Raw genomic sequence first — 26802 nt, forward strand, 5'->3', positions numbered from 1 at the left:
GCTTGGCCATTTCTTTCTGAAGCTGAAGTTTATCTTTGAAGTGAGTAAGGGCTGCAGCATTTCTTGCAAAGGACAAGCCTGACCTAAAAGTAAAAAGATGATCCAGTGCTTTGAATGTCTCCATCTGGGGTGTTTGTGACCTTTTAATAGTGCACTGTTTATGTGCTGTGCTGCCTTTTAAAGTTTCAGTCTCATATGAGGTGCTTGCCTACGTGTTTGGATCCAGGCCACGGTTCCTCCGTGTTTTAGAGCTCCATCTGTAAGATGGGATTGTCCCTTCAATCCATTGGGATAAGATACAGAAAAAAAGAAGTTAGGATGGTATATCCAGTGTGTGTGCATGCCATTCACTTGCCAAAGCAAGTGTTCTAAGGGCCTGAGGATCCCACACAGCAACACTCTGCAAAAGGTGAAGCTGTTCATCTCTTAGAATCTGGGTCATCTCCACAGCTTCTGTCCTTAGTTTTGGAAGGAGGAACAGAGACAATGGCTGCACAAATCCTTTGGTTTTTTTTTTTTTTTTTTTAATTTGAACAAGCAGCTATTTGGCTTTTACAACTTAAATCTGTTTTTTTGAGTGTCTTGTCAGCGGGGCTTTAGATCTGGCACTGAATGCATGTGAGAAGGGAGAGAGGCTTTGCTTTAAGGCTCTTGGGCAAGATAAGGTGCTGGATGACAGAAGGGAAAGGAGTTGGGGGCTGCATCTTACTGAGTTGGATGGGGAATGGTTTTATGTCCTGCTGGATTGTCAGTGGGATGGGATGTTGGAGAGGGGGAAAGGGTTAGAACTATGTACTTGGAAAATGAGCCTGAAAATACAAGTGAGAGACAGAACAAAGAAAGAAAACAGCACAGCATGCATGGGTGTGAAGAGCTCCATCCCTGGCAGGAGGTTTGAGTATGGGTTTGTTTGGCTGTTGTGGGCAAACCTGAGCCCTGGAGAATTGTCCTGTGTCTATGAGGTGACACTTTCTCTGCAGCCTGGTGCTTCCTGCTTGAAATGCAGATTTTCTGTAGTAGGGACAGATTCAGTTCTGGTCCTCAGCCCTTGCTGAAGATGATTTCTAAAATACAGGTGATAATTGTGAGTGGATGCTTGGGGAGTTCCTTTGAGAAGCTCCTGGCCAGAGCCTTCCTTTGCTGCACCTCGGGATGGGCGAGCAGCAGTGCCAGGGGACAGAGCTGACAGCACTGCTGGCCATGGCACAGGAATGGGTTTGGCCTCTAATCCCAGCTTAGCCAGGGAAGATGTGCTTTGCCAGTGGCATGGGAGCACCCATGGCTTTGTTGTGAGAGTTAATTCCTGCCCTGTACCTCTCTTCCCTCCTGCAAAACCAACAGGGGAGAAGGAGCTGTTCCTGCCACACACAACAGCTGTAATTCCACTGTCTCTGCAAATCCTGGCATGCCCTGCAGCAGGAGCTGAGGTCCTGGGCATGGATCTGGGATGGGGTCTGGGCTGCACACGTGTCCCTGGGGAGGCAGGAGCCCTGCAGATCCCTTCCCTGGGTCAGGACTGCAGCACAGGCTTGAAACTTTGCCCAGATTTTTCAGAAGGTTCATTAACTTTTTGAGTGAACCCGAGCCAAGTTTTGAGTTACCAGCAAAGATGATTCTGTTTTGTTGGTTTGTTGCTTTTTATTTTTTTTTCTTTCCTTCCTTGAGGCCTCATGGAGTTCTGTAGGGGAAATAAAATGGACACAGCTATTTGTTTCTTGGGTGGAATGTTTCACCCAGGTCCCTGGACTGCTTTCCCACTCCTTTATTTCCTTTTCTGACTCCAGCTGGAGCACATCCCACAGGGTCCCCATCACTTGAGCTCTCCTAGCCCTGCAGTGGGGCTCCCTGGCTGTGCTGTGCTTGGCACAGGGGGGCCTGGGTCTCCCTTCCTGTCCCCACACCCTCTATGTCCATATCCCTTTTGCCTTGGGATACAACCTGTGTCCTCCTTCCCAAATACTTCTCCTTCCCCTTCCCACCAGGAAGCCCAGTGTCTCCTGTGTGGGTTTTTATGAACTAAACCACCATCACTGCTGTGGACAGAATTCCAGCCCAGCCCAGTGCTGCCTTGGCACGCAGGCTCTGTGTGCCCTGCCCATCATCAGCCCAGCATCCCACCCCAGGGGACAGGAGGGGACATGGCAAAGTGCTTCCTTCATCTCCCTTAAGTGGCTCTAACTCTTGCTTTTACCTCTCTCCTCGTGCTCCAGCTGATTTAGAGGAGCTGGGGAAGGCTTGCCTGGGGGATTTGGTTAATCCCTCTGTTAGAGAGCACTTGGCACAGTTACTGGGCAGTGAGACATCTCCAAGGCAGGGCCTGGTTGGGTTTCTGAAGGTGTTTATGGCCTGGCTGGGAGCTCCTGCTCTGCCTCTAAAGCCAAGACCCCCTCTGTGCTGCATGGGGGCTCCAGGGAGGTGCAAATCCTGGGTTTATTCCTCTTTCCAGTGATTCTGGCTGTCAATCCCTGGCTTTTTGGGATTGGTTTGTTTCCAGTGCAGCAGGAAAATGTCCATGGCCGGTGTCCCTGTGGCCACCATCTACCCCTGCAAAGCACTGACTGTCACCCTCTTCACACCTCCCTTCCCGAGCTCAAGGGCATCTTTGACAGCAAGATAATACTTAATTTTTATTTTTTTTTCCTTTCCTAACTGTCTTTTCTTAATCCCTCCCCAATGAGACATAACATTAATTACTGCAGTTAAAGGGAATTCAGTCTCCATTACTCTCTGCCACCCATTTCCTCTTGGCTTGAGCATCTGAAATTTGTCTCCCAAATGAAAAGAAGGGATAAAGGGAAACGAAAAACAAATACGCAAATGCAAGATTTTATTTATTTACCCTTTTTTTTAAGCACAGTGTCAAGTAGAAAGGAATCAATATTTTTGTCATTATGCCTGTTGTGTTTTTTCACCATAATCTCAGCTGTCATTTGGGTTTAATTGTGTTGTTTCCTGTTGTGTGGAAGTAAATCTTATCTGTTTTGGATTAAAATTCAATGAAGGTCACAGCAGCTCGAAAACTTACCAGGCTGCAGCAATTAATGTTCATTTGGCTTTGATAAATTGGAATGTTCCCCACAATGGGACTAGAGTGGATTTCAGAAGCAATAATTCTTCCATTAACTCAATGATTCCCTGTGTGATGGAGCATCTTGTCACTGCTCTGTTTGTCATCTGTCACTTCAAGGATCTGGGCATATGCCTGATATGATTTATCATGATTATTGGGGCTGCTTGTGTCAAAACATTTTAAACCACTAATTATTCCAGCCTTGTAAATTGCTGAATTTAACAAAACATAAGAGAGCTTTATTTTTTTGTTGTTGTTCCCCACAGCCTCGTGTCCCAGTTTAATTATTGTTTTGTGTGGTGTTAAATCCAGCCCTGGGGCTGAGTCTGGAGGGGTTGTTTGTCAAGCTCTGGGTGGGACAGACAGGTTTTATCTCTGCACTGACCCTTTGCACCCTGTGAGTGTGGGGATGCAGGTTTGGGAAGAGGATGCAAAGCCCCATCCCATCCTGCTGGTGGATGGATGGGATTTCCTCTCTTGTGAGTGATGCCAGTAAAACAAATAAATCTCTCTTACATGGGATACCGGAGCCAGGACCATCCCTGCATGCTGGGAGGTTTAGAAATGTGCTCTGTGCTGCCTCTGCTCCAGCTCCAGTAGAAATAAGCTGGATTTTTGGAGAGTGGTCATGAGGAAAAGCCTTGTGGCATCTCATGCCATCACCTTGCAAGGGACCATTAAAGTGTCTGGAGTAAAAGGTGACCAGACCTCATCAGGCTGCTTTTTTTAAAAAAAAATTACTATTTTTTATTTTTAATGCCCACTTTCTGCTGGCTGTGCTGGCAGCAGACAAGTTATCTCATGGCTTCTAGGTCTCCCAGAGGATTTTCTTTAACTCATATTTGTGGAGTTTCCTTTTTTCTTCTTCTTCCCATACATCCTGATGTTTCCCTAATGATCAGCTGCTGGTCCTGTGCTCCATCAGCCCCTGAGCTGGGTGTAAGTTGTGCTCTTAACTCTTCCCTCTGCTTTCACATCCTGCTCTGAGGTGGAGCTGGGAAGGAATCCTGTGCCCCAGTGCACCCTTGGTGTGTCCTGGGCCCTTGGGGCTGCCTCGGGCTGGGGCAGCTCTCCAGTTCCTTAAGTAATCTCCAAGAACACGCAGTTTTTTAGGAGCTCTGATCACCTTTAGGAAAAAAATCTTCCCTGTGAGGGTGGGCAGGCCCTGGCACAGGTGCCCAGAGCAGCTGGGGCTGCCCCTGGATCCCTGGCAGTGCCCAAGGCCAGGCTGGATGGGGCTGGGAGCAGCCTGGGATGGTGGGAGGTGTCCCTGGGGTGGCACTGGATGGGCTTTAAGTTCCCTCCCAGCCCAGGCCATTCCATGATTCTGTGATTGCTCTCCTTCCCACAGGTGGATATAGCATCATCCCAGTGCAACTGGGCTCGTACCAGCTTGAATGGGAGGGGAGAGGAGGCTGAAACCCTTCTCAGAGCTGGGCTGATTCCCACTGTCCCAAGCAAACAGCTCTCAGGGGTGACCCCAGATCCTCTGGGCTTTGGGCACATCCCCCTTGGGCTCCTTCAGCCCCAGCATTCCCTCAGGTTGGCCATTCTTTGTGGGGTTTCTCATTTCCCTGCCCTGCAGTATTTTGTCCTCCTTGGTGCAAAACTTCCCAGTGGATCCTGTTCCCTCCCTCCCCACCTTGCATGGTGCTGTGGGATTGCTGGCAGCACCAGTGGACCTGGCTTCTCCAGAGATGCAAAACCTTGCTCAAGCCTTCCTCTGGCTCCTTGCAGCTTGTCTTGCTGATGGCAGCACTGGAGCTCCTGTCAGCCAGCTCAATGGGAGAAAAAAACCCTGGTGTGACATGAGTAATGAGGTAGTGAAGAAGGCACAACATCTGTGTCATCATTTCTGCACCAGGAGGTCAACCAGATTCATCAAACATGCACTTCCAGCTTGTGATGTGTTTAGAAATTAATTAAGATAGGGAGAGAATTGCTGCTGCAGCAGATTTTCTTATCTGAAAGGTATTAAAAAGCTAAATTGATCTCCAATGAGCTGTTTTTATTTTAAAAAGCCTAAAAGAAGAGCTCTAAAACCCCTGGGTTCAGCATGTTCCTGTGTGAGAATCACGTGTTGGGGAGAGGAGGAGGAGCTGCCCACCCTGATGTGGAGGTGGACAAGCATCCCCAGATCCCTGGGATGGTGATGGGAGCTGTGGGCTCTGTGCTCAGACCTTCACCAGTCCTTCCCATGCTGCTGAAAGTGGCCCTCAGTTCTTCCCTGAGCTTCCTCAGGGTTCCTGAGGGACTGGTGGGATGATCTCTGCTGGCTCAGAGGGGCTGAGTGCCTGCAGGCTCGGGGGGCTGGAGCTCAGCCCAGCTGGAAGCTGAAGCCACCAGTCATGCAGGAGCACTGGAACTGGGGCACGGAGGAGTTGTTGCTGGTCCATGCTGGAAGAAAGTCCCACTCCTGTCACCCTGACACTGTGGTGGCATCTGCTCTTTCCCAGGATGGGACATGCTTTGGCTTTAAGTTCCATTTCCATTTTAATGTGCCCTTAACCAACTTCTTGCTGTCTGGGAGAAGGAGCCTCTCTCACCCACCTTGCCCCTCCTCTCCACTCTCCTCTGCAGAGCTGGTATAAAACAGGGAGTAAATGTAGTTAATGATGTGCTCTGATATTTAGGGAATTAATTTTGGGGGATTTGTCTTCAAATTGTCACTTTTGTGACAATGACACCTGTTATGCTAATAATTTTTCATCAGTCTCTCTCTGTTTTCCACCTTAGCTCCAGTGAATACATTAGACCCTCTATGGCTTTCTCTCCATCAGACTTTTTCCACCCCACTGTGTTAAAATATGTAACTGGAGTGTTTGATTTGCATCTCTGATAAAGGAAGGCTGAATAAATACTCTCAGTTCATCTGAACTGAGCAGCAAACTTAAGTTTCTCATCTCATCCCCAGAGCAATTGAAAACTGGGGGGAAAAGCAGCCATGGGAAGCACTGGGAAGGGGTTTGGATTTTGCAGATGGCATCGAGGGTGTGGGAGGGATTTGCAGCCTGAGGAGATTTCCCAGGCCTCGACGTGCAGAGAATTGAGCACGGAAGGGAAAACCTAAAAACTCCATTGGAAAAGTGGCCAAGGTTGTCAGGGGGTGTGAGAGATGGGAAAGGGATGCTGAAGTCGCAAGGAGATGGAGGAAAAAACGCCAGAGGGAAGATTTGGGGAGTGGGGTGAGGAGCAGCAGAGCAGTGTGAGCTTGTGGCATGGGGTGGGACACACTCTGTGCCTGCCTTCACCCCCAGCCAGGTCCCTCTGTGCTGCCAGGCACTGCCAGGGTATTTTTATCAGTTTGCTGATCTCAGAGGCTTGTCTTGAACTTGTTCCCGTCCTTCCTCCTCCTCACTTTTTCCCTTCCCACCATCTGTCTGGGAAAAATACTCACATCCACAGCACTGCAGGGTGTAGCTGGTGGCCTGACCTTTTGGTGGTGTTTTTTTCTTTCCCCAGTGTGGGACAAGCAGATGGAAATCTAGGCTTCAGTGGGGTAGCTCTGCCTCAGCTCCTGGTTTCCATCCCTCTCCTCCACAGGTTGCTTCTGACCGAGGTGCTGGGCTCCTGGAGAGAGCAATTCCACGTGGGAGCCCTGTGCTAATCCTGTGTGTAAAGTGCTGGGAGTACTGGATTGGTACCTTTGAAACATTGATGTAAACACAGAAATACTTTGCAGCTCCCAGCCTGGATCTAATTGCTTGAAACTGCCAGGCTCCAAAGTACATATGGCATTAAAATTGTCAGGAAATGTTATTCCAGGAAAACTCCTGTGGATGCTGCCTTCTCCAGTGATGGCTGGGTGTGGGTGTCCCCTGGCTCTGAGGTTGTACCTCACAATGGAGAGTGTTTTCCTGGGAATGCTGGCAGGGTGGAGGGTGTTGTCTCCTCACTGGTGAGGCTGTGCTGTGCTTTAGTCCCAGCTGAAATATTATCATCTCCATCTTTCTGTTGGTACAATATGGGCTCTGACCCAGGGCGAGGAGCCTCACCCAGCTCTCACATCCCTGTGGGCTTGAAAGCTGGGCTGGTCTTCAGACCAGCAGCAAAATGCCTTTTATTTTTTCCTTTCAAACCTTGTGTCATCTGCAGTTCTCGCTCCTCTCAGTTGTTCCTCGTGTTTGGATGTGAGCTGGAAATGTTTGCATCCGTTCAAGTGCTGTCAGTGTCAGGCTCTGGCTCCTGTGAAGGTGAACTGTGCCCAGCCTCATGCAGAACAGCTTCAAGGTGTTTGTGAAAGATGTTCCATCACAGCACCACAAAAGGCTGAATTCTCAATTCATTGGCGAAGCCCGAAGATGGGAGTAAAGTGTTAATGACAGGGTGAAATGCAATATGATGTTTGTCCCCAGAAATATATTTGTTCTCAGTTTGGGCTTTCCTTTTTTTTCCCATTTAAAAATAAATTGGACTTGGTTTCACAAGGCACCGCGGTGCCGTGAAAAGGCAGAGCGCTTTTTGTTCAGGGAAGTGTCAGAATGAAATGTTTCTACTCTTCAACACTTTCTATATCCTCCCCAAAACCACTTACACTTTAGTTTCAGCTGATGTGAAACTGTCTGAGCAGATAAACCCTTCTTGGAAAAAAAAAACCAAAAAAACCCTTTCCAGGCTCTGTGTGGAGTAGCTGTGCCTGGAGCAGGGGAGATGTGGTGCTGAGGGTCTGATCATCACGCTCTGGGTGCCTGCAGCCCCTGCAGTGCCTGGCCCTGGGGCAGGGATGCTCACACTCCCATCAGCAGGAAACAGAGGGAAGAAGCTCACATATCCATGATTTTCTCTGGCTGCCCCTACAGCAGAGCACTTTCTGTGTGTGTCTGGGTCTTGCTGCTTCAGAACTTGGGCTAAATTCCCACTGGCTTAATTGGGAGCAACATCAGGCCAAGTATGGTTATTTTTACCTGTCGCTGCTCCCCCTCCACCTCCTCCTTCCCTCCTCCATCCCCACGGGTGAGGGGGAACGAGCTCTGTTTCAGCTTTGAAAAGGTCTCTGCCAGCTCCAAGCAGGAGCCTCGTTGTGAGGTCTCAGGATGTGCAGCAAAAGAAAAGGGGAGAGAGAAAAAAATGGAATTGTGCTTATTGTTAAAATCCAATTATATAAAGCTGCAGGAAAATAACTGTTTATGAAGGGAACTGGTTGATTGGCTTGGCTTTGCCTCAGGTGGGTGCTTCTGGGGCTGGATTTATGGCAGTGCCTGGAGAGAGAGTGAGTGGGAACATCAGCCCCAGCTCTGCTGGGCTGCACTTGGATTTCAGGGCTTGGATTTTTTTTTTTCATTGTGTTTCCCTTTATCCAACAGGAAAACTGGTGGCTTTCCCTTCTAGCTGCCTCCTTTTTAGCTCCTCAGGGGAGAGGAGACCTCTCCCTTTTTGTTCAGATGGAAGGTGAGGAACCCTGCAGGTGGATGGCAGCAAAACCACTGATGCTTTAGCAGTGTCAGGGGTCTCCATTTCCCCTCCCAGAGTTGGAGCTGGGCAGCAGCTCCTCACCAGCCATTCCTTGGGCCAGTTTGAGCTTTCCTGCTGCCCTGGCTGTGATTTTCCACATTGCAGCAATCTTGGGCTCAGGGTTATAGACAATTGACCTTGCCTTGAGGCATCCTTGGGATTGGTTTAGGGCCACCCTTTCCCAGATCCACCTGGTGGCTTGTGCTGGATGAATGCTGTGATTCTCCTTTTCTTCTCTGTGTACTTGAACTGCCTCTGCCACAGAGCCCAGCTCCTCCTCTGGCTATCTGGGGGCCGAGGGGAGGAGGAGGAGTCCGAGGTGTTCCAGTGGCTGCTGCTGAGCCCTGGGAGCTGGGGAATAGCCTTGTCAAACCAGAGAAGGGAAGTGACCTGGTTCTTCTCTCCCCTCTGCCCTCTGTGCTGGGAAGGGAGGGATGAGCAGGGCTGTTCATGGCTTGTGTTTCTGCTGTCCCCTCCTGACAGGGACAGGGGGTTCACGTGAGCATTCCCTCAGCCTCAGTGTGCTCTGCAGGGAGGCTTTAGTGTCACAGAGAGAGATTTTTCAACCAAGCTGCTCCTGCCTTAGGATCCTCACTGCTTTGGGTTTGGCTGCCTCTATCCCTGTATCCCCCAGCTTGGGGCTGGTGGGTGCAGGTGAGCAGGCTGTGCTCCCGGGGCTGCCTGCAGCACCCCAGGTGTTCTGGGACAGCTGAGCCTGCAGAGGAAGCTGGTGCCCAGCTTGCTGATGTGATGCAAAACCAGCAGGTCAATGACAGTCACGTCCTGTGTGCTTCTGCCAAAACAATCACATTTCACCTGACCATGCCTTTGCTGCTCTTTGTGTCTCTGCTGGCATCCACTCTCCCTCCTTTCCATGCTGGAGTGTTTTCCCATCACCTGTTCTGCTGCTGTGGCTGGGGGGGCTGCACACCCCTCCTCAGGATAATCCCCCCTTGCTCAGCTGTCACCCTGACAGGGGGGTCTGTGTGTGAGTGCTGCCATCAGGTTGTTGCTGTGATGGCTGGAGTTGTCCCCATGCTCTTCTGATCAGTCCCTTCCTTCCCTTCTCCTTTGAAAAACATGGTTAATTAAATATTTGGACTCATCCTGTCATTCCCTGAGCTGCTGCCATTCTCCAGCAGCAGGTTTTTCACCCTTGGTGTTTTCTGGGTGTTGGTGAGCTCCTTCCTGAGCATCTTCAGCCACCCCCATGGGGTCTGCACATGCTGGGGTGGACAGAAGCTCTGCCCACCCTGCCTTTTTGGGCCATGACATTTTGAGGCAAAATCCCTGTTTCATCCCATGCACTCAATCCTGTTGGCACAAGTGGGCACCCAGCAGCATTTATCATTTATCTCTGGGGGATTGCTGGGGGTGAGTGCTGCTTTTGGGGGCTCCATACAGCAGTGTGGGGTGCAGGGAGGCTGTGCCCAAGTGCTCCTTCCTGTCTTGCTTTCCCTCTGCTGGCTGGGAGGGTGATGGCTTCATCCTGGCCTGAACAAAGCAATGGCTTCAGGTGGTATCTGCTCACCTCCTGCCATACCCTGGACATAGCAAAAAAAGTAGAGTGGTTTTGGGGTTTTTTTTTTATTTTTTTAATTTTTTTTTTAATTTTAAAACTTTTTTTCCTCCCCCATGCTCTTCCTCCTTGCCACACAGATCAGCGGGGGGGGGGGGGGGGGGGGGAACCTTCAGCCAAGCTCTCCATCACATGTCCCTTGTTTTTTGTGTGTTATTTTTTCCCCACTGCTGCCCTTGCCAAGGGAAGGACATTGTAGAGCTGCTGAGGCTGGCAGGGGCTGTAACACTGCCTGCCAATAGCCTCGGTGTCTGAAAAGACTTAGGAAATGCAAGCTCTAAATTAGCTCCCAAATCATCTTCTCTCTTTCCCTGGCTGGAGAGCCCCTCAGAGCCAGCCCGGGCTCCCCAGGAGCAGCCAGCTCTGCTGTGGGGCTGGAGAGGCTTGGGCTGGAGAAACAGCATGATGCTCCCATGGGATAGCAGGAAGAGCCTCAGCATGGATGGCTCAAGGCAAGCTGGAGCACTCCAGGGACAAATTCCTGCTGTCCCTCCTCCCCACATGTCCACGCTGCCCCCTGCCCAGCTCCCTCCTGCTATCACCCCTTGGGAAGTGTGTTGGGGCTCCTGGCTCTGGTGCTGGAGGGCAGGAGGGGAAGCTCAGGGTTGAGGGACATCTGCTGAGAGCATCCCAGGGGAGGTGGGAGCCCCATCCTGTGCCTGCCCCAAGGATGCTGCTGAGGGCAGCCAAGGTCATGGCTCTGTTGGCAGCACACACGGCAGGGACATCTGGGGCAGCAGAAGCTGGAGGAGAGGAGCGGGAGACGTGCTGGCTGTGAGTCTGCTGGGGGGTTGGATTGTGCCCTTTTCTGACCTAGAGATAGGGCAATTTCCCACACTGGGGAGGGGGACAACCTGTGCCCTGGCCAGCTGTTCCCTCAAACACCTCATTTCTGTCCTTGCCAGGTCGGTGGGTGAAGGCAGCAGCTGCTGTGAGGTGGAGCAGGAGCAGCTCTGTGCCCCTGTGCTCTGCCTGGGCACGACAGCTGCAGGGCAGAGCTTCTCCCAGGGCCTTTGGAGAGGGCTGGTTGTGGAGCAGCTGAGCCTGGGGAGCAGTTTTGGTATGGCTGTGTCTCAGAACTTTGTCTTTGCTTCTGTTGTCACCTCTCAAGAGAGAAACGGGAAGGGCTCAGCTTTGCTGCATCTCCTGGAAATTCAGGCTTCAGCTCCACAAATGCCCCGAGGTTCTGCATCCCCCCTGGCACTCCAGCCTTCACACTGAATGCAAATTGCTCTTTAAATGTCTCTGTAGGTGGATTTTAGAGCTCAGGTGCTGCGGGGCAGAGCACAGGCATCACAACTGATCTGCTCTGCTAACCCCAAACCATCCCAGGAATGGCTCTTGTGCCATGGGGCACTTGGCATCCCACCTGGATTGGGTGAGGATGAGAATGCTTCCCCGGAGGGCTGAGCATCTCCACGATGTGTTGCTGTGCTGCTGTGGCTCAGGGAGGCCAGGCTGCTGCTGCCAGCATCACTCTTTCTCCTCTTTCTCCTCCTTCTCCAGGCCCTTGGAGGCAGCACGTGTGTGGGAGAGGGAGCCCAGAGCTGCCTCGGGCACTGAAGTCTGTCCCTTCATCCTAACAGCAGGCACCTTGGGAAACAGCAGAGGAAAATTCCACTTCTACAGCAGTGTAACTTGGGTTTTGTATTATTATAATTTTTTTTTTAAAGGCTCTGTCAGGCTCCTGCTCTCTCCTCTTCCCCGTGCTGTGCAGCCAGCTCTGAAGCAGAAATGATATTTTCTGCCAATGCAATGATTAGCCTTTCTGCTAATGACCCACGAACAGTGTCCAAAATAAATGAGCCCAACCTGCTCATCTTATTAGCCAAATGATTGCACAGAAAGAGGAAATATCTGCAGAAACAGCTTAGGCAGCTGTAATTTGGAAGCGTGGAGGAGTCACTGCTTGAAGTATGGAGAGGAGCCATATGTCTTCAAAAAGCTGGGAGAGCTCTCGTGTTACTGGGGTGCTTCTGCTCATCCCCTGCTCCCCCTTTTGAGAAATAATTGTGCAGGGCTGGAGCTGTGTCTGTCCTCAAATTCTGTTGGTTTCTGGGCCTGGGAAGGTGGAGACAGGTAGATATTTCTGATATTTCTCCTGTCCTCCTTGTCTGGTTTTTGGCTTCCCCCATCCTCTAGATGAGAGCCAGCAGCAGTGGGATGTTGGTCAGGAGAGCAGCTGATGCAGTAGCCAGTACCAAGCTGCTCTCCAGGAACTGTTCTTGTGTCCTTCAGGCTCTTCCCAAAGCACTTGGCAACGTTGTGGAACATCCTTGATCGGCATGAACAGGGATGAGGAGCATAAAAGGGAGAGGGGACAGCAAGGGGGGTTTCTGCAGAGAAGAGAGGTGAAGGGGGTCTTGTGATCCCCCTCACAGATTCTGAAGTGAAGCAGGAGTTTGCTTTGGAAGGGATTTCAGGCTTTGTGTAAATGCAAGAGAGAAATGGGGCTGGGTGCAGGAGAAGAGTAGAGCGTGAGGATGAATATATGGAGAACTTGGAGGGCTGAGTGTGAAACCCCTCCTGATTTTGGGAACAGCTTGACCTTCTCTGGGAGATGTCTCAGTTTGAAAGGTGGGTTGTCTTCCCAGTGTGTCCCAGTAGGTCTCTTGCCCACAAAAAGACCTGTCCCTGAGAGAGGTGACAGCAGTGTGGCTGACCTGGAGAAGGGCCCTGGGAGGCTCATCCTGTATCACATCAGAGGATGTGCACAAGCTCTCGTCTTGTATAATAGCAGAGAAAAACACACTTGATCCTCTGCTCGCCTGGAGGGAGGGCAGCTGGAGACCTGGCTGATGATTCACCAGCCCTAAAACTGCTGGGGAGGGTGAGGTCATCCTCTCCCAGCACCCTGTGTGCAGCCATGTGCTTCCCTGACCTCTGTGGCACAGCTGATGTGAGTTCCCACATCAGTTCCCTTGTTCAGCATCTCAGCTTTGGGGTCACCCCAGTCCCCTGGTCCCACCAGGAGCCTTCAGCAGCTGACTGAGACCAGGGCCCTGCTTGATATTCCATGTCTCTGTTCACACTTGTGCATGTATATCCATGAAATAGAAACTCCATTTAGCTGCATGTACATTTATTTTTTTACCAAGCTGGGATCTGAAGGGTGCCATGCACAGAAATAAGAACCATGACTTTAATTTTCAGTTTAACTACATTCATATGTAGCTACTTCATTGCTCCTTTCTATTTCATGCAGACAAATTCTGGACTTCTTTCTTCCTTTTCTAATTAATGGGATAATTGCAAATCGTGCATTTTTTTCTCCTAAGAAGTTTTGGGTTTAAACGATTATCTGTGTTTGGAAAACATCCTGACAGTGCAAATATTGAAAACTGGAGCATTGAGTGGGAGCCAATGACCCTGGCTCTCCTTGCACCTCTCAGTGCCTCTCAGTGCACTCAGGAATGCTGCCCTGGGTCCCTGGGGCTGGGAGGTGGCCGAGACAGGGGTGTGGGTGTGGATGGAAGGTTCACCTGCACGCCCCAGGCTGCCTTTGACAACTTTTCCTCCGTGTTCTCTTAAACAAGTTTTTCAGGTTAATGCTGCAGTGGTTTGGCTGCAGAAAGTGTGACTGCAGGGTTTTGTTTCTTTGGTTTTTGTTCTGCCGCTTTTGGATTGTTTGGTTTTGGCATGTTTGTTATAAGTGGGAGAGTTTCTTCTCCAGTGCCCCAACCCTTTGACAGTGCCACCATGGCAGTGCCCTGTCCTTTTGATGGCACTGCCATCCATGGGGACACTCTTTTGTTTCTTTGTTTTTTGTTCTGCCATTTTTTCATTGTTTGTTTGTTTTAAGTGGGGGAGTTTCTTCTCCAGTGCCCCAGCCCTGTCCTGTCGATGGCACTGCCATCCCTGGGGACACTCAAAGGAGCACTTCATTCTGAAGGGTTTCCAGGATGAAGATTTGCTTTTCCATAGGATCTGTGGAGCAGAAGGGATTTGGAGCAGTCACTGAATCCAGCTCAGTGCCCTGGGGCAGGATCAATAGCCCTTTGTCACCGGTGATGGATGTTTCTCTGTCCTGTTCTGCAAGAATTCCCGGCCCCTGTGGGCGACATTGCAGCCTGCCAGGTCTGACAGGATCAGGGTGCAGCAGCCCCCCCAGTGCTCTGCCTCCAGCCCAGCTTTGTGACAGCTCAGGATTTCAGATAACTTTTGCACAGATTTTAATGAGCAGGAGGTTTGAAGTGATGGATAGAACCCCTTTTCCTGTAAATGTTTTGCTCTGAGGATTTTGCTGCTGGTCTCTGGCTCCTGGCAGCATACAGGGATTCAGGCTGGCATCCCCCCAGGGGCAGAGGGTGACTAGAGCTGCTGATTTTGAAGAGGAGGGGTCTAAGCACTTCTGTTTTCCTTTCCAAGCTCTGTCTGAACATTGGGTTATGACCCTGCTCTGTGATGCCAGGTCCATTCCTCTCTGTCCAGCAGCTCGTCCCTGCAGGGACAGGGACATTTGGTGCCTGAGGCAGGAATAGGACATCTGGATTGCTGAGGCTCTGAGTTCTGGGATTTCATTCCCCAGAGCTCCTCCTTGGTCTGTGCAAGACACATTCAGCCTCTGGTTTTAAAACCCACACTCCTGTCCAGCTTGTGTGAGGGCACCTGGTCTAAGATCAGTAGCCATGCTGCTCTTCTGAGCTTCCCAGCACACTCTACTGCATTTATCCTTGGATTTATGGATTTATTCTAGTCCCACTGCCATGAAACACAGGTGGGGCTGCTCCTAAGGGCTTATCCAAGGATCACAGCCATGGACCAGAAAGGCTGAACCACCAAGTTTGCAGCACTCTGCCTGTAGCACGAAGCAGAGACTCCTTTTTTTTGGGTTTTTTTTGTTTTTTTTTTTTTTTTTTTTGGCTTCCTTTGTTCTGTGGGAAATTACTCTTGAGTGATGAAAGCCTGAAAAAAGGTCAGATGTTGAGGACAACCGCTGAGTCCCTGGGGAGTAAGAGGCTTTTTGTTTGGAGCAAGGGGAGGGTTTGAAAGGTAGAGGAGCTTGTTCGGGACAGTGCTGCCTCTCAAGGGCGCTTATCTCCCCCCCAGAGCTCCCTCCTCTCCTTGTACCCAGGTGAGCCTCTCTGGGAGCTCACAGGGCTGGATCTTCATCTCCCAATCATTCTTTCCCCTCAGGCCAAGATGTTTCTTTTGCAGGGCTCTTCTGAAGATGGGAGCATTGAATAAACTGGGCTTAATTCAGATTAGATGTGAACTCAGGCCAGCCACGGAATAGGCAGCACATGGAGGAGATGGAGCTGGGTGGAAGTTGTTTTCCTGCCTCCTACAGGAAGGAAAGAGGGATATTTAAAAACAAACTGCTGGGGGATGCCTGTGCATGGTGGGGAGAGTGAGCAAACTAAAGCTCAGTGCTCAACAAACAAGGAGTGGAGAGGAGCTCTGTGAGCCCAGAGGTGTGGGCAGAAGGACTTTATTAGCTCCATTTGAAACATTTTGTCTCCATTCCCATTTAGCTGTGGAATCTAACTTCATTTTAGCTTTACATTTAAATTTTCAAAACAGGCCTGTCAAATTAGCAAAAGGAAATTTGATTAGAAAATGGCAGCAGGATTGAGTCTTTGTTTTTCTCAGTTCACAATTTGGCTCAGCGTTTGCTCTTAACCAAAAATACATCGTTGGAAAAGTGGGTTTTAGCTAGTCAACACTTCCCAATTGTGAGGAAAACATGAGGGAGCAGAGATGGAGAATTCCTGCCACTAGCTCCCCAGTTGTCCTTTTCTGGGACTTGGAGAGTCAGGCTGTGCCACCAGGGCTGAGGTGGCATTAGTGGTGACATTGGGACTGGAGGGAAAAAAGGTCACAGAAGGGTGGGAGGGCTTTGTCCCTTCCCTTGCTCTCCCCTGCTGGCTGCCATCCCCATGGCTGGGTTCAGCTCTTTGAACTCCCTGAGGACATCAGGGGCTGAGCCTGGGTTAGTGGAGGATGCTTCAGTGGGGGAGCTGGGCTGGTTTGGGGTGAGGTGCAGAGCAATGCTCGCTGATCTCAGCACCTTGCTGTTCCCTGTGTCTGTCCCAGGCTGTGCTGGGTGGGAGAGCACTCCAGAGGGAGAAGGATCAGGAAGGCAGATGGGCAGTGCAGTTAAACACTGGCTAATAACAGCCAGGGAAGGGATGGGGCTGGAGAGCTGGGAACTGCCACCCCAGTGCCCAGGAGAGCCTCTGGGGGCATGAGGGAGATTTTGGGGTTGGAGGAGCAGCTTTCCCTGCCCAGAGCCCTGTGGGAAGCCTGGGAGCAGTAATGGGGTCTCAGACTGGCTCTGGGGTGGCCACCCTCACCTGGTCCCTGCCTGCTGCCCGGGATGGAGCTGGGATCTGCTCCACAGTTATTCACAGATGCTGCAATTAGGCTGGAGACACGGTGTCAAAAACCTGTGTCAAAAACCTGACAGTAGCCCCGGTGTGTGCACGGGGAGGGGGCTATTAGCCTGTTATTATCCATTTACCCAGATAGCTCAGCTAATCAGCTTTCAGATGGGGAGAATTAATTGGTTTCGATTGCATGTTTAATTGAAATGAATTCCTTCCTGCTTCCAAACAGGCACTTGCTCAGCTGCTGCTGCCTGGGAAGAGGGGGCTGCAGCCTTTCCACCACCACCCTCATGGTGTGGTGCAGCTGAGCTGGGTGAAGCAGCTGTAGCAGCCGTGCCCTGCAATCCTCACTCCATCTGGGAAGGAGCCCTTGTTTCTCTATCCCTGCATCCCACTCCAAACCCTCTGCTCCCAGCTGGGATGGAGAGTGTGAGTCTCAGATTGTCTCAGCCCCTTGTAGCATACCAGGGAATGTGGCAGGTCATCTTGGTGGCACACAGGTGGCATCACTGCCATGCTGTCACCTCTGCTTTCCTCCTGTTGACTTGGATGTTCTGCATCTATATGGGGGAAAAAAAAAAAATAAAGAAAAAAACCTTGAATTTCAGGAGTTTGGGGAGGGGGACTGTCCCCAGGATGTGCAGAGCTCTTCAGAGCTGGGGGTTCAAGGGGTCCTTTGGGAGGTGCAAATCCAGCTTTTCCCTTCGCAGCCCAGTGGCAGGCTGCCCTGCCACCCCTTCTCCCAGGAAGGAGTTTGCTGCTCTCACACCCTTCAAATAACAAGAAAAAACCAAATCTGGTGCATTCCCATACTTCTATATTCCCAATTGATACAGCAAGAGGCTGGGTGAGAAAGGAGCAGTTCCATCAAGGTGTGCTGCAGAACAAAAAGGTTTCTGTGGACTCATGTGAGCAGTGAGTGTGGGAGCTGTAGAGCAGGAAATCCCATCCCCATGGGACTGTTTTTCCACTGTGCTGAGCCCCGAGGTGGTTTGGAGGCATCACATGGAGAGCTGGATGAGGGAACTCTCAGTTCTTGTCAGGCAGATGAAAAAGCCTGGAAACAGGGATAAATTTTATGTGTGTGCAAGGTTCCAGTGAAGTTAATGGGAGTTAAGTGTGTGGTTAAGTGCTGTGTTTAACTGGGCTTTTAAGAGCCTGCTGGGAATAGCTGTGCTGTTTTGGGAGAGGAGGCTTTTAGGGTTCCTGAGGTCTTGGATCTTCTCTTTAAATCAAAGTCTTGGATCTCCCTGCTCTGTTCTACATGGAGGGGCAGCACAGTTTTCAAATTTCTTATCAAATCATAAATGAAAATTGATAAAAATTAAGGTTTGGTTTGTTTTTTCCCTTTGCCAAGGTATCAGTGGAGGCTTTGTGGGGCTGTGGTGTGTGACTCCTGTTGTGTGACTTTTGATGCCAGAATTCCAAGGTACCTTCAGATGCCAAATGCCACATGGGCACGTGCACGGAGGCTTTTTCCCTGATCATGTGTTTGAATACCCTCCCTCTCCTTCTGGAAAGCTGTGGTTTGTGTTCATTCAGCTGTGGATGTTCATTATGCTGAAATGTTTGCACTTTAAATATGGTAAGGCAGGGTTTGTTTTTTTGTGGGTTGTTATTTCTGTGGTGGTGTTATTTTTTTTTTTTTCCACAATAGGCTGGATTGTTCAAAAAAAAAACCAACCAGAAAACAACCCCACAGCCAACAAAACAAACTCTTTTCCTTCATGTCTGTATGCACCATAGCACCTTCTCATCATCTCCAGAAATTGTTTGAGAAGTCCATAAATAAATGCTAAACCCCTTTTCCACTCTCTCTCATCCTCACCATGGGTAGAACTGCAGCACAACCAATGCAGAGGAGACCTGGTCCATCAATGGGGTTTGGCTCTCTAAGAAGTCCCTGCACTTGTGAATTTCTGCACCTCTGCCACGTTTTCTGGACACGTGGCCAAGGCCTGGCAGCCCCAGAAGTGGCTGGTTAATTGAGCACAATGGGTGCTGTACCCTGTCCCTGTCAGGGGCTCGGGAGCTGCAGGCACGACGTGAATCGTGTTCGTGTTCCCTCACCCGGAGATGTGCATCTCTTATTAGATTAATCTTTTTTCTAATATATGCAGAATATACAGTGGGAACAGCATTAATTCGCACTAATGGTTGTGAGATCCACTGAGAATTAACTGCATTTTTTTGCAAATTAGTGAGGAAGCGGATAAACACAGTTATTAAAAAAAAAACAAGCAAAGGTACTTTTGCTACAGCAGTACGTGTTTGTCGTTTATCTGACAAGTGTTCTTTACTTTTAATTATATTTCATTACTTGCTAGCAAACGCTGTGCTGGCGGATATTGTAATAATCCTCCTAATTTGAAACCTTTCTTTTAGCATTTGCTAAACCTTTGTTTGGAAAGGGTTGGGGAGGTCAGGGATCCTGCAGTGGCTGTGACTTTGGGCGGTCCCATGGCAAGTGCCTTCCATCCCTGGAGGTGTTACTGGTGGATTCAGTAAAACCAGACTTAAACTAAACCTTGGAGGGCTTCAATGCTTTTCACTCTCAGCTTGGAAGGTATTAGGGCCACACACAGTCAGTTTGGGTGGGATCCCACTCGCCCTTTCCCTGGCAGGAGCTCCCTTTGCTGGGCTGTGCCTGTGGCATGGGGATGTTCCTCACCTGAGCTGGGTTCCTGGGGACAATCAGGGTTTAGGCTCTGTGCTGAGGATGGTGCAGGGAGGGACATTGTGTCAGGGGTGGCCCTGAGGGACTTTCCTTCAGCCCTGTGTTTCACTGGGAAGTGCTTTTTGTGTTGCCACAGACCTGGGCACTCTCAGCCTGCAGCATGTTGTCCTGGTCGGTAAAAACTCACCTGCACTGGGAGATACTTGCTGTGGATGAGGTGGCCTCTTTTATTGAAAATCCAGGTAGTTTTTCCTTAATTCAAGTGAATTTTCCCTCCTCTTTGGAACAGGGATGACACACAATTCAGCCTGGGCTGGAAATGAGCTGAGTGGGATGAACACGTGCAGGGGTCTCTTGTTGGCTCAGCGTGGAGCAGGACTGGGGCTCTGTAACTCAAACTCCTCGGGGGCAAGGAAAAGCTTTTGTTTTTGTCTCAGCTTTGTGCTCCCAGGCTGCCCACATTAGGAAAACGTGAGCGCAAGCGCAGGAGACCTTATGAATTTTAAAATCTTCCCTCTCTGAGGGCAGGCTCTGGGTTAGCAGGTCAGCCCATTTCGGTGAACCGTTTAGCGCGCATTAAAATCACAATTTATGCAATCTGCGCCCCGGCTTTAAAAAGAGCCAGCAATCAGGTACTTAATAAAATCACCTCCAGCCCTCCTCTTTCAGCTCGCTGCAAATAAATGCCTTTTTTTTACATAATAAAAATGGATTAGGAGTCATTTTGAATTGTTATCCTAGCGAGATGTGCGGTTCGGGACACGCAGGCACGTTGGCTGTGATTGAGGGTTGTGTGTTTTGGTGCTTGCACACAGCCGGTGCCTGGGAGACCTTTCAAATAAACATTTACTGGAACATCACATTGCATGTCTGAGCAGCACAGAAAGCCTGATTGGCAGGTTCACTCCTTCTTTTGTTTCCCTTCTTGGATGAAACAGCAAAACAAAACTGAGCGTGGCTTAAAAAAAAAAAAAATGTATGAAAATGTGACTTGTCTGAATTGTTCTTTTTTATTTTTTTATCATGGAAGAGTCAGAGATCTTAAAGTTATGGTTCCCACAGCAACTGTAACTCTCATTGCTTGTGTGTGTGTTGTACTTTACAGGACTGTATATACTATGAAATTTATGCCCTGTGTGTGGATGTGAAGCATGGTAGGAGGACCTGCAGGGTCTGGATGGAGCCATCCTATGGGAACCCATCCTCTTAAACCCCTGGGCCACATCCTGTGCTCCTTGCACCCATTCAGAGAGCGTGGTTCAGGGGTGCTGTCACCTCTGGGCAGGCTCAGGTGCACAGCTGTGATAACAACACCCCCAGAAGGCAGTGCCCCAAGCACATCTGTAGCTCAGTGAGGTGGTGAGCAGTGGAAAGAAGGGAAAAAAGAGATGTAATACAGTTCTCCTTGGGCTGCAATTCAAGGAGCTGTCCCTGCTCAGCAAAGCGCTGAGGCGTGTGCTCTAGGCTCATGGACTGTAATGGGAATTAAGCACATTTTAAAGTTGAGTGTGTGGTTAGGCACCTCGGTGAAGCTGTGCTTCAATGGGGATTTGAAATGTACAGGGAGAAAATGTTGGATTTTAGGAGATTTGCCCTGGGTATCATCTTTGTCTCTTAGAGAGGGAGGTGGGGTTGATTGGTCTGGAGTCAGGACTGGATCCAGATCTCTTTGGAGTACCTATATGTATATATTTTAACCCTGGTGTTTGTCTCTTCCTCTCTAGCCTTCGTGCTGGCTTGCTGTCTGTCCTTGGTCCCATGCCCACGCCCTGCCTCAGTTTCCCTGCCTGGTGCTCACTCATCACTGCAGCATGTGGGGTTTGGGCTGGAGGGGCTGGCTGTGATTTGTGGATGGGGGTGGGCTCTGCCTGACCTCTCTTTGCATCCAAGGTCTGGTGGTGCTTTGTGTGTCTGGGTTGCCTGGGAGGGGATGCAGTGCCCCCAGATGAGAGATACGATGCTGTGGAGCTGAATTATGGGAAAGCCAAAATTGGGGTGAGGGGAATTCAAGAAAGGACCATGGGATAATCTGCTGTTCCCTCAGAGCTGCACAGGGTGCAAGAATGCCCTGAAGCCTCTATTTCTCATTTGAAATAAAGTATGACTTTTCAAAAAGCATCCAGGCTTGATTTAAAAAAAAAAATTAAAATTGACAGTGATGGATAATCCACTACACCCCTTGGTAAATTGTGCTAGTGTTTAATTACCTTTACAGCCAAAAAGGAAAGAAAGGAAAAGTACACAGTGTGAAGAGCCCTGAGGGTTGTGTGGTTTGCAGGTATTGCTGGTACCTGACTGCTCACCTTAATCCAGCTGCTGGGATGATGCAGGGGATGAGATGCTCCAGCACTGGGGGCTTGTTCAGCCCATGGGGCATCCTTGAGCTGTCCTGGGGACTGTGCTTGGAGCCACGTCTGGGGCTGTGGGAGCCCTGCTTCATCCACCAGCAGCTCAGTAGCCATGGGGCTGGTTGCCAGTGCAATGTTTACAACAAATGGCTTCAAGTTAGGAAATAAAGAGGAATATACTTACCTGAGGACAAAAACTTGTGTTGCTGTTGGGAGGAAGGTGCCCAGGTCAGCACAGACTTGAGTGCTGTGCTGTTTAGCACTGGGTTTGCTTTGACCTACACAAGGGATGCTGTGGTATGAGGTCTGCCCTGCCCAAACTATCTCCTCCAGCCTGGGATTTTCTTCTGTGACTTCAGCCCTTTTGGTGTGGCACCTGGAACACTGTCAGGGCTTGATTTCTGAACAGCTGGGCTGTCACTGTGTGACTGCAAGGGATCACACCACATCTCACCACTGTGGGCCAGAGGCTGCTGCAAAGAAGTTTGTCTGGACTCCAGAGCAGCAGTGGGACTCCCTTGTCTTTCCCTGGCTTGGTAGGGCAGGCTGGGGGTTGTGTTCAAAGCAGCAATGTGTCCTCTTGCTGCCCAGAAATTGTTCAGCATCTCAGAGACTCCTGCAGAGTGATGGCCCTCCAATCCAACAGCTTGGCAGCCTTCATAATTTATGTGAGGGTCCAATCTCTTGGGCCACAGGGTGGCCTCTCCCATTGATTTTCTTCTGGGCTTCAAATAACTCCCAGCCTTGCTGCTCCTCAGCTTCAGCTGAGCTTCACTCTGGTGCCACAAGCCCTGCAGTTCTTTCCCCACGTGGGTTGTTCCCACCATCCCTCTTCTCCCCCATCTTCCTTCTCCCTTCTGTTGACTGTAATAACTCTTTTTGCTACTCTAAGTCAACATTTGCACCTTCACCATTTTTTCCTTCTCTCCTGTGGGTCTTGGCAATGCTCTGGTGCTGGTGGCCTCTGCTCGGCCGGCCAGGGCAGCAGGAGCATGGCAGGAAGGACATTACGTGGGAGAATATGCATGTTCACAGCTCAGAGGATTAAAGGCCCATGTTCTTATCACTGCAGAACAGAGTATTATAAATCCAGCCTTAGAATACCAAATCCCCACGCGGCTCGGCCATTGTTTGGGAATATTAAAAAGCTCGGAGACAGAAATAATCAGTTTCCCAATGACACGTTGTCAAATAAAACATTTCTCATATTATCCCTTCTTTCCCCTTTCTCTCTCCTGCTCCCTCAGTTGGATAATTTAACACGAAAAACAGATTAAAATGAGGCTGGCTAGAACGCCTCCTAAGTTTGACTCTTTTTTTTTCCCCCCTTTCCCAGGAAGCTCTCCAGGCGTGTGTGGTGTTGTTAAACAAGCAGCTGCCAGGAAGGGGTCAGGCACTAAAGGAGTACTTTGGAACTGAGATGCCTGTGATGAGCCCCTGGTGCTCACCCAGGGGGCTGGCACAGGCACCCCCAGCCTTCCCAAGCAGAGAGGGGCTGTTGTCCCAGTGGCTGACAGAGCAGAGATCTCTGGCTCATTCCCAAAGGATGTGGGAATTGTAGCTGGGCTGGGAGCCCTTGACTTCCTTGAGCCAGCCCTGTCAATCTTGAGTCAGAGTGGAATGGCACACCAGGAACCTCTGTGCCTTTACGTCTTCTTGTAGGTCTTCCCAAGCAGAGAGATCTTTATTTACTATGCCAACAGGTTTATTTTTTCCAGGACATTTCCCGGGGCAGATATAAGGTGAGCCCAGCCAGGAAGGTTCCCAGCCCCAGGCCTGCCATGGGTGCCTGAAGCCCTTCCTTGTCTCCATCTGGCACAGCTGCTCCTCCTGCAAGACTTTTCTGTCACTCTGACCTTTTCTGAGCATCTGGGATGTCTCTGATTTTGCTTTTCCATGGAGGGTGAGTGTCTGTGTGCCCATGGGTGCAGAGTGCTCTGCCCTGCAGCCCTTTCCAGTGGCAGAGTGCACAAAGGAGTGAGTGATACCCAGCTGGGCAGCTCAGGGAATTGGGGATGAAGGCCTTGGAGAAGATTTTTCCCAGCAATCACATCCAGGAGTGTTGTTCTGAAGCCCTTCTGCACCACGAGAACCCTCTCTTTGCTGTAAACATGCTGGCACAGGAGCCAGACCTGGTTTTGCAGAGGGGTTTATTGTGTTGAAGTCTGTGGCCCTGCTGTGTCCTTGTCACCTGGCCTGGCCTCCCTTCTGGCATGCCGTGGTTCCTCTCCTGCAAACTGGGTTTCTGAGGAGATGCCAGGGGTGTGGGTGGCTCAGGCCAGGGAGCTCCTGTGATCCTCTGAGGTCTCCATGCATCAGGCACTGTGCAAATCCAAGGAAACCCATGTCTGCTCTCCCAGGCTGAGGTGTCCATGCTGGTTCTTGTTTCTGGGCATGGAAGGCCATGGTGGGTCTCCACCCCTCTGGCCTTGAACTGCCTTGGTACTGCAGGGCATAAACCTGGGCAGCTCATCAAGCCCTGCCCCTCTGCCAGGCAGGGATCCCTGAGCATCTGCTGGACAGCAAAACACCTTTCCTGATGGAAATTGGGGAACTCAAGCTGAGCAGTGTCCTGAACCTCTGAGTCCTGCATCTGTTAGGAAAATTTTGCAGGCGAGGAGGGGATCCTGATGTGGGGTGTGCTGGGCTGGGCCCCTCCTGTGGCAGGTTGTGGTGCAGGGAAACATCTCCTGAGGCAGCTCATCCTGTGAAACTGCACTTTGCACTGCCACCTCTGTCACCCTGGTTTTTTAAGTTCTTCTAAGCCTTCTGATGTTTACATTCTTGTAATGACCTTTCTCACACACTTTCTGTAAATACTTACTGGTTTGCATTCTTTTATGGAGAGGAGAAATCTGATGGACTGTTGGTTTGCCCACTGTCATTGGAGAGGTGGCACTGTCACCCTGCAATCCACTGTCACTTTTGGAAATCTATAAATGTCAGAGTCAGAAATTAAACTTCCCTCTTTTTACCTTGGAGAGTCCAGCGTCTGTGTCATTTTATTTCGTGTCCTAGAGCGACTCACCTCCTTACAGCTGCTCCTGTTCAGGAGTCAGAGCCGTGCTCAGGTGCAGCCTGGTGCTTTGTATGGAATGCAGAGGGAACATTTCCACGCCCCTGCTCTGCTGTAGAGCTCGGTGCAGCTCTGGGCCATGGCATCCCAGGTGCCCAAGGAATGCCTGCCCTGCCCTGGCTGTTCCTGTCGTGCTGCAAAGCCCTGGTCGCTCGTGCTGCTCCTGATTTACATGCCCTGCCTTGCTTGTCTGCCACGGGATAAAATTGCTCTGATGCTGCAGAGATTAAGAGGCTGGGAGCTGGCACAGTCACAGCTCTTTAGTGTGTGGGGATGAATTTAACTTCCAGAGCAGCCAGAGGCAGGGCTGGCTCCCTGTGGTACTCCCTAGCCAGACTCCCTCAAGAGGATGTGCTACTTCCATGTACATACAGATAATTGGAAGTGTTTTTTTTTTTTTTTTTAAAGATTTTTATTTTTAATATTAATGTTGTTGAGAGCTGTATTGAATAAAATTTGGAGGAGAAGAAAGACAAGAGCTTTGTAGAGAATGTCTGGGTCTGGAATATGTTGTGCTGTGCCCCAGCTCTGCAGCTGATCTTGAAACCACAGGGAAATCAGACCAGAAATGTTGGAGCTGGGGTAACCATGCCTGGGAGCATCACCTGTGAGGGGCCATTTGTTGCACCATCATTTCTGGGAAATGTGTGTCTCTGCTAAGGCTTTATTGCTCCTGGCTGATGGTTGGGTTGTTTTAATGAGTTTTTTCTCCTAAGTGGTGGACTGTGATCATCCCCATTCCCCTTCTCCCTGTGTAGGGGTCCTGGGGGTCCCAAGGAGTGAGGTGGAAAGAACAAAGTCCCTGGGAAAATGGTCAGAGTTGAGCTGGGGGTGTCACTGTGCTATTCCCAGCTGAAAACCATCCCTGGAATCCTCATCCACCTGCCCATGACCTCACACCCGGGAGGTGGCTGCTCCAGGAATCCACCTGTGTGTGGTTCAGGGGGTGTGGATGGAAGGGTGCTCTGGGGGTTTACTCAGAGGGTGCTGAAGCACTGGAACAGATTGTTCAGGGAAGTTGTGGGTGCACCATCCCTGGAAGTGCTTGAGTTTGGATAGAGTGTGAAAAAACCTTGCCCTAGTGGAAGGTGTCCAGTCCTGGCCCCTCAGTTTGGGAAGGACATTGAGATTCTTGAGAGCTTACAGAGGAGACAGCGAGGCTGGAGAGGGGCTGGGAACACAAACCCTGAGAGGAACCCCTGAGGGAGCTGGGGGTGCTCAGCCTGGAGAAAAGGAGACTCAGGGGTGCCCTCATCACTCTCACAGCTCCTGAAAGGTGCCTGTGCTCACCTGGGGCTGGGCTCTTTCTCCAGCAGCACTGACAGAACCAGAGCACACAGCCTCAAGCTGCACCAAGGGAAATTCAGGTTGGATATTAGGAAAAAGTTTTTCACAGAAAGGGTGATAAAGTTCTGGAATGTTCTGCCCAGGGAGGTGTGGAGTCACCATCCCTGGGTGAGTTTAACAAAGCCTGGATGTGGCCCTGGGTGCCAGGGTTTAGTTGAGGTGTTGGGGCTGGGTTGGACTCAATGATCTTGAAGGTCTCTTCCAACCTGTTCGTTCTGTGAATTCTGTGTCTGGCCCATGGCAGGGGGAGGAATGATGGGCTTTAGGATCTCATCCACCCATCATTCTGTGATTCTATGACCCTGCAGCACCCCCTCACCCCTCCCTGCCCCCCTGCACTCCTGACAGCGCGCTGTGCTCTCTCTGCAGGGTGGGCTGATCGCGCTGCTCCTGCTGCTGCTGGTGTTCATGGTGGCCCTGTACGCCCAGCGGCGCTGGCACAAGCGCCGCCGCATCCCGCAGAAGAGCGCCAGCACCGAGGCCACCCACGAGATCCACTACATCCCCTCGGTGCTGCTGGGGCCCCAGGCCCGGGAGAGCTTCCGCAACTCGCGCCTGCAGGCCCACAACTCCGTCATCGGCGTGCCCATCCGCGAGACCCCCATCCTGGACGACTACGAGGACGAGGAGGAGGAGGAGACACCGCGGCGGGCAGAGCCCAGCACCAGGGAGGATGAGTTTGGCAGCCAGGTGACAAGGACGCTGGAGAGCCTGGGCAGAGGCGGGGAGGAGAAGCCTGACTACGAGAAGAAAGGTTTGTGGCTTTTCTCTCTGCTCTGCTGGGGAGCGGCGCGTTCCCTGGGGGATTTCGGCTGAGGCGTACTTGATTGCTTGCATTTCTAAAATCTGTCTGTCAGAAACTGCTACACCCACCTCTGCTTATTGAAATGTTATTATGAGCCATTTAATATTGTTCACCTGCAAT

The 26802-nt window shown here is 50.6% G+C and overlaps 1 protein-coding gene across 3 annotated transcripts in view; it reads left to right on the top strand.

Moving 5' to 3' along the window:
- Positions 1 to 26802, top strand: part of ASTN2 (astrotactin 2) — a 326876-nt gene that overhangs the window by 55153 nt on the left and 244921 nt on the right. For all 3 annotated transcript variants that reach the window (XM_059864813.1, XM_059864814.1, XM_059864815.1), the window contains exon 3: positions 26247 to 26631. In XM_059864813.1, the coding sequence (XP_059720796.1) occupies positions 26247 to 26631 (385 nt within the window). The remainder of the gene's footprint in view (positions 1 to 26246; positions 26632 to 26802) is intronic.

Source organism: Haemorhous mexicanus, chromosome 21 (assembly GCF_027477595.1).
Source record: "Haemorhous mexicanus isolate bHaeMex1 chromosome 21, bHaeMex1.pri, whole genome shotgun sequence".
Taxonomy (NCBI): domain Eukaryota; kingdom Metazoa; phylum Chordata; class Aves; order Passeriformes; family Fringillidae; genus Haemorhous; species Haemorhous mexicanus.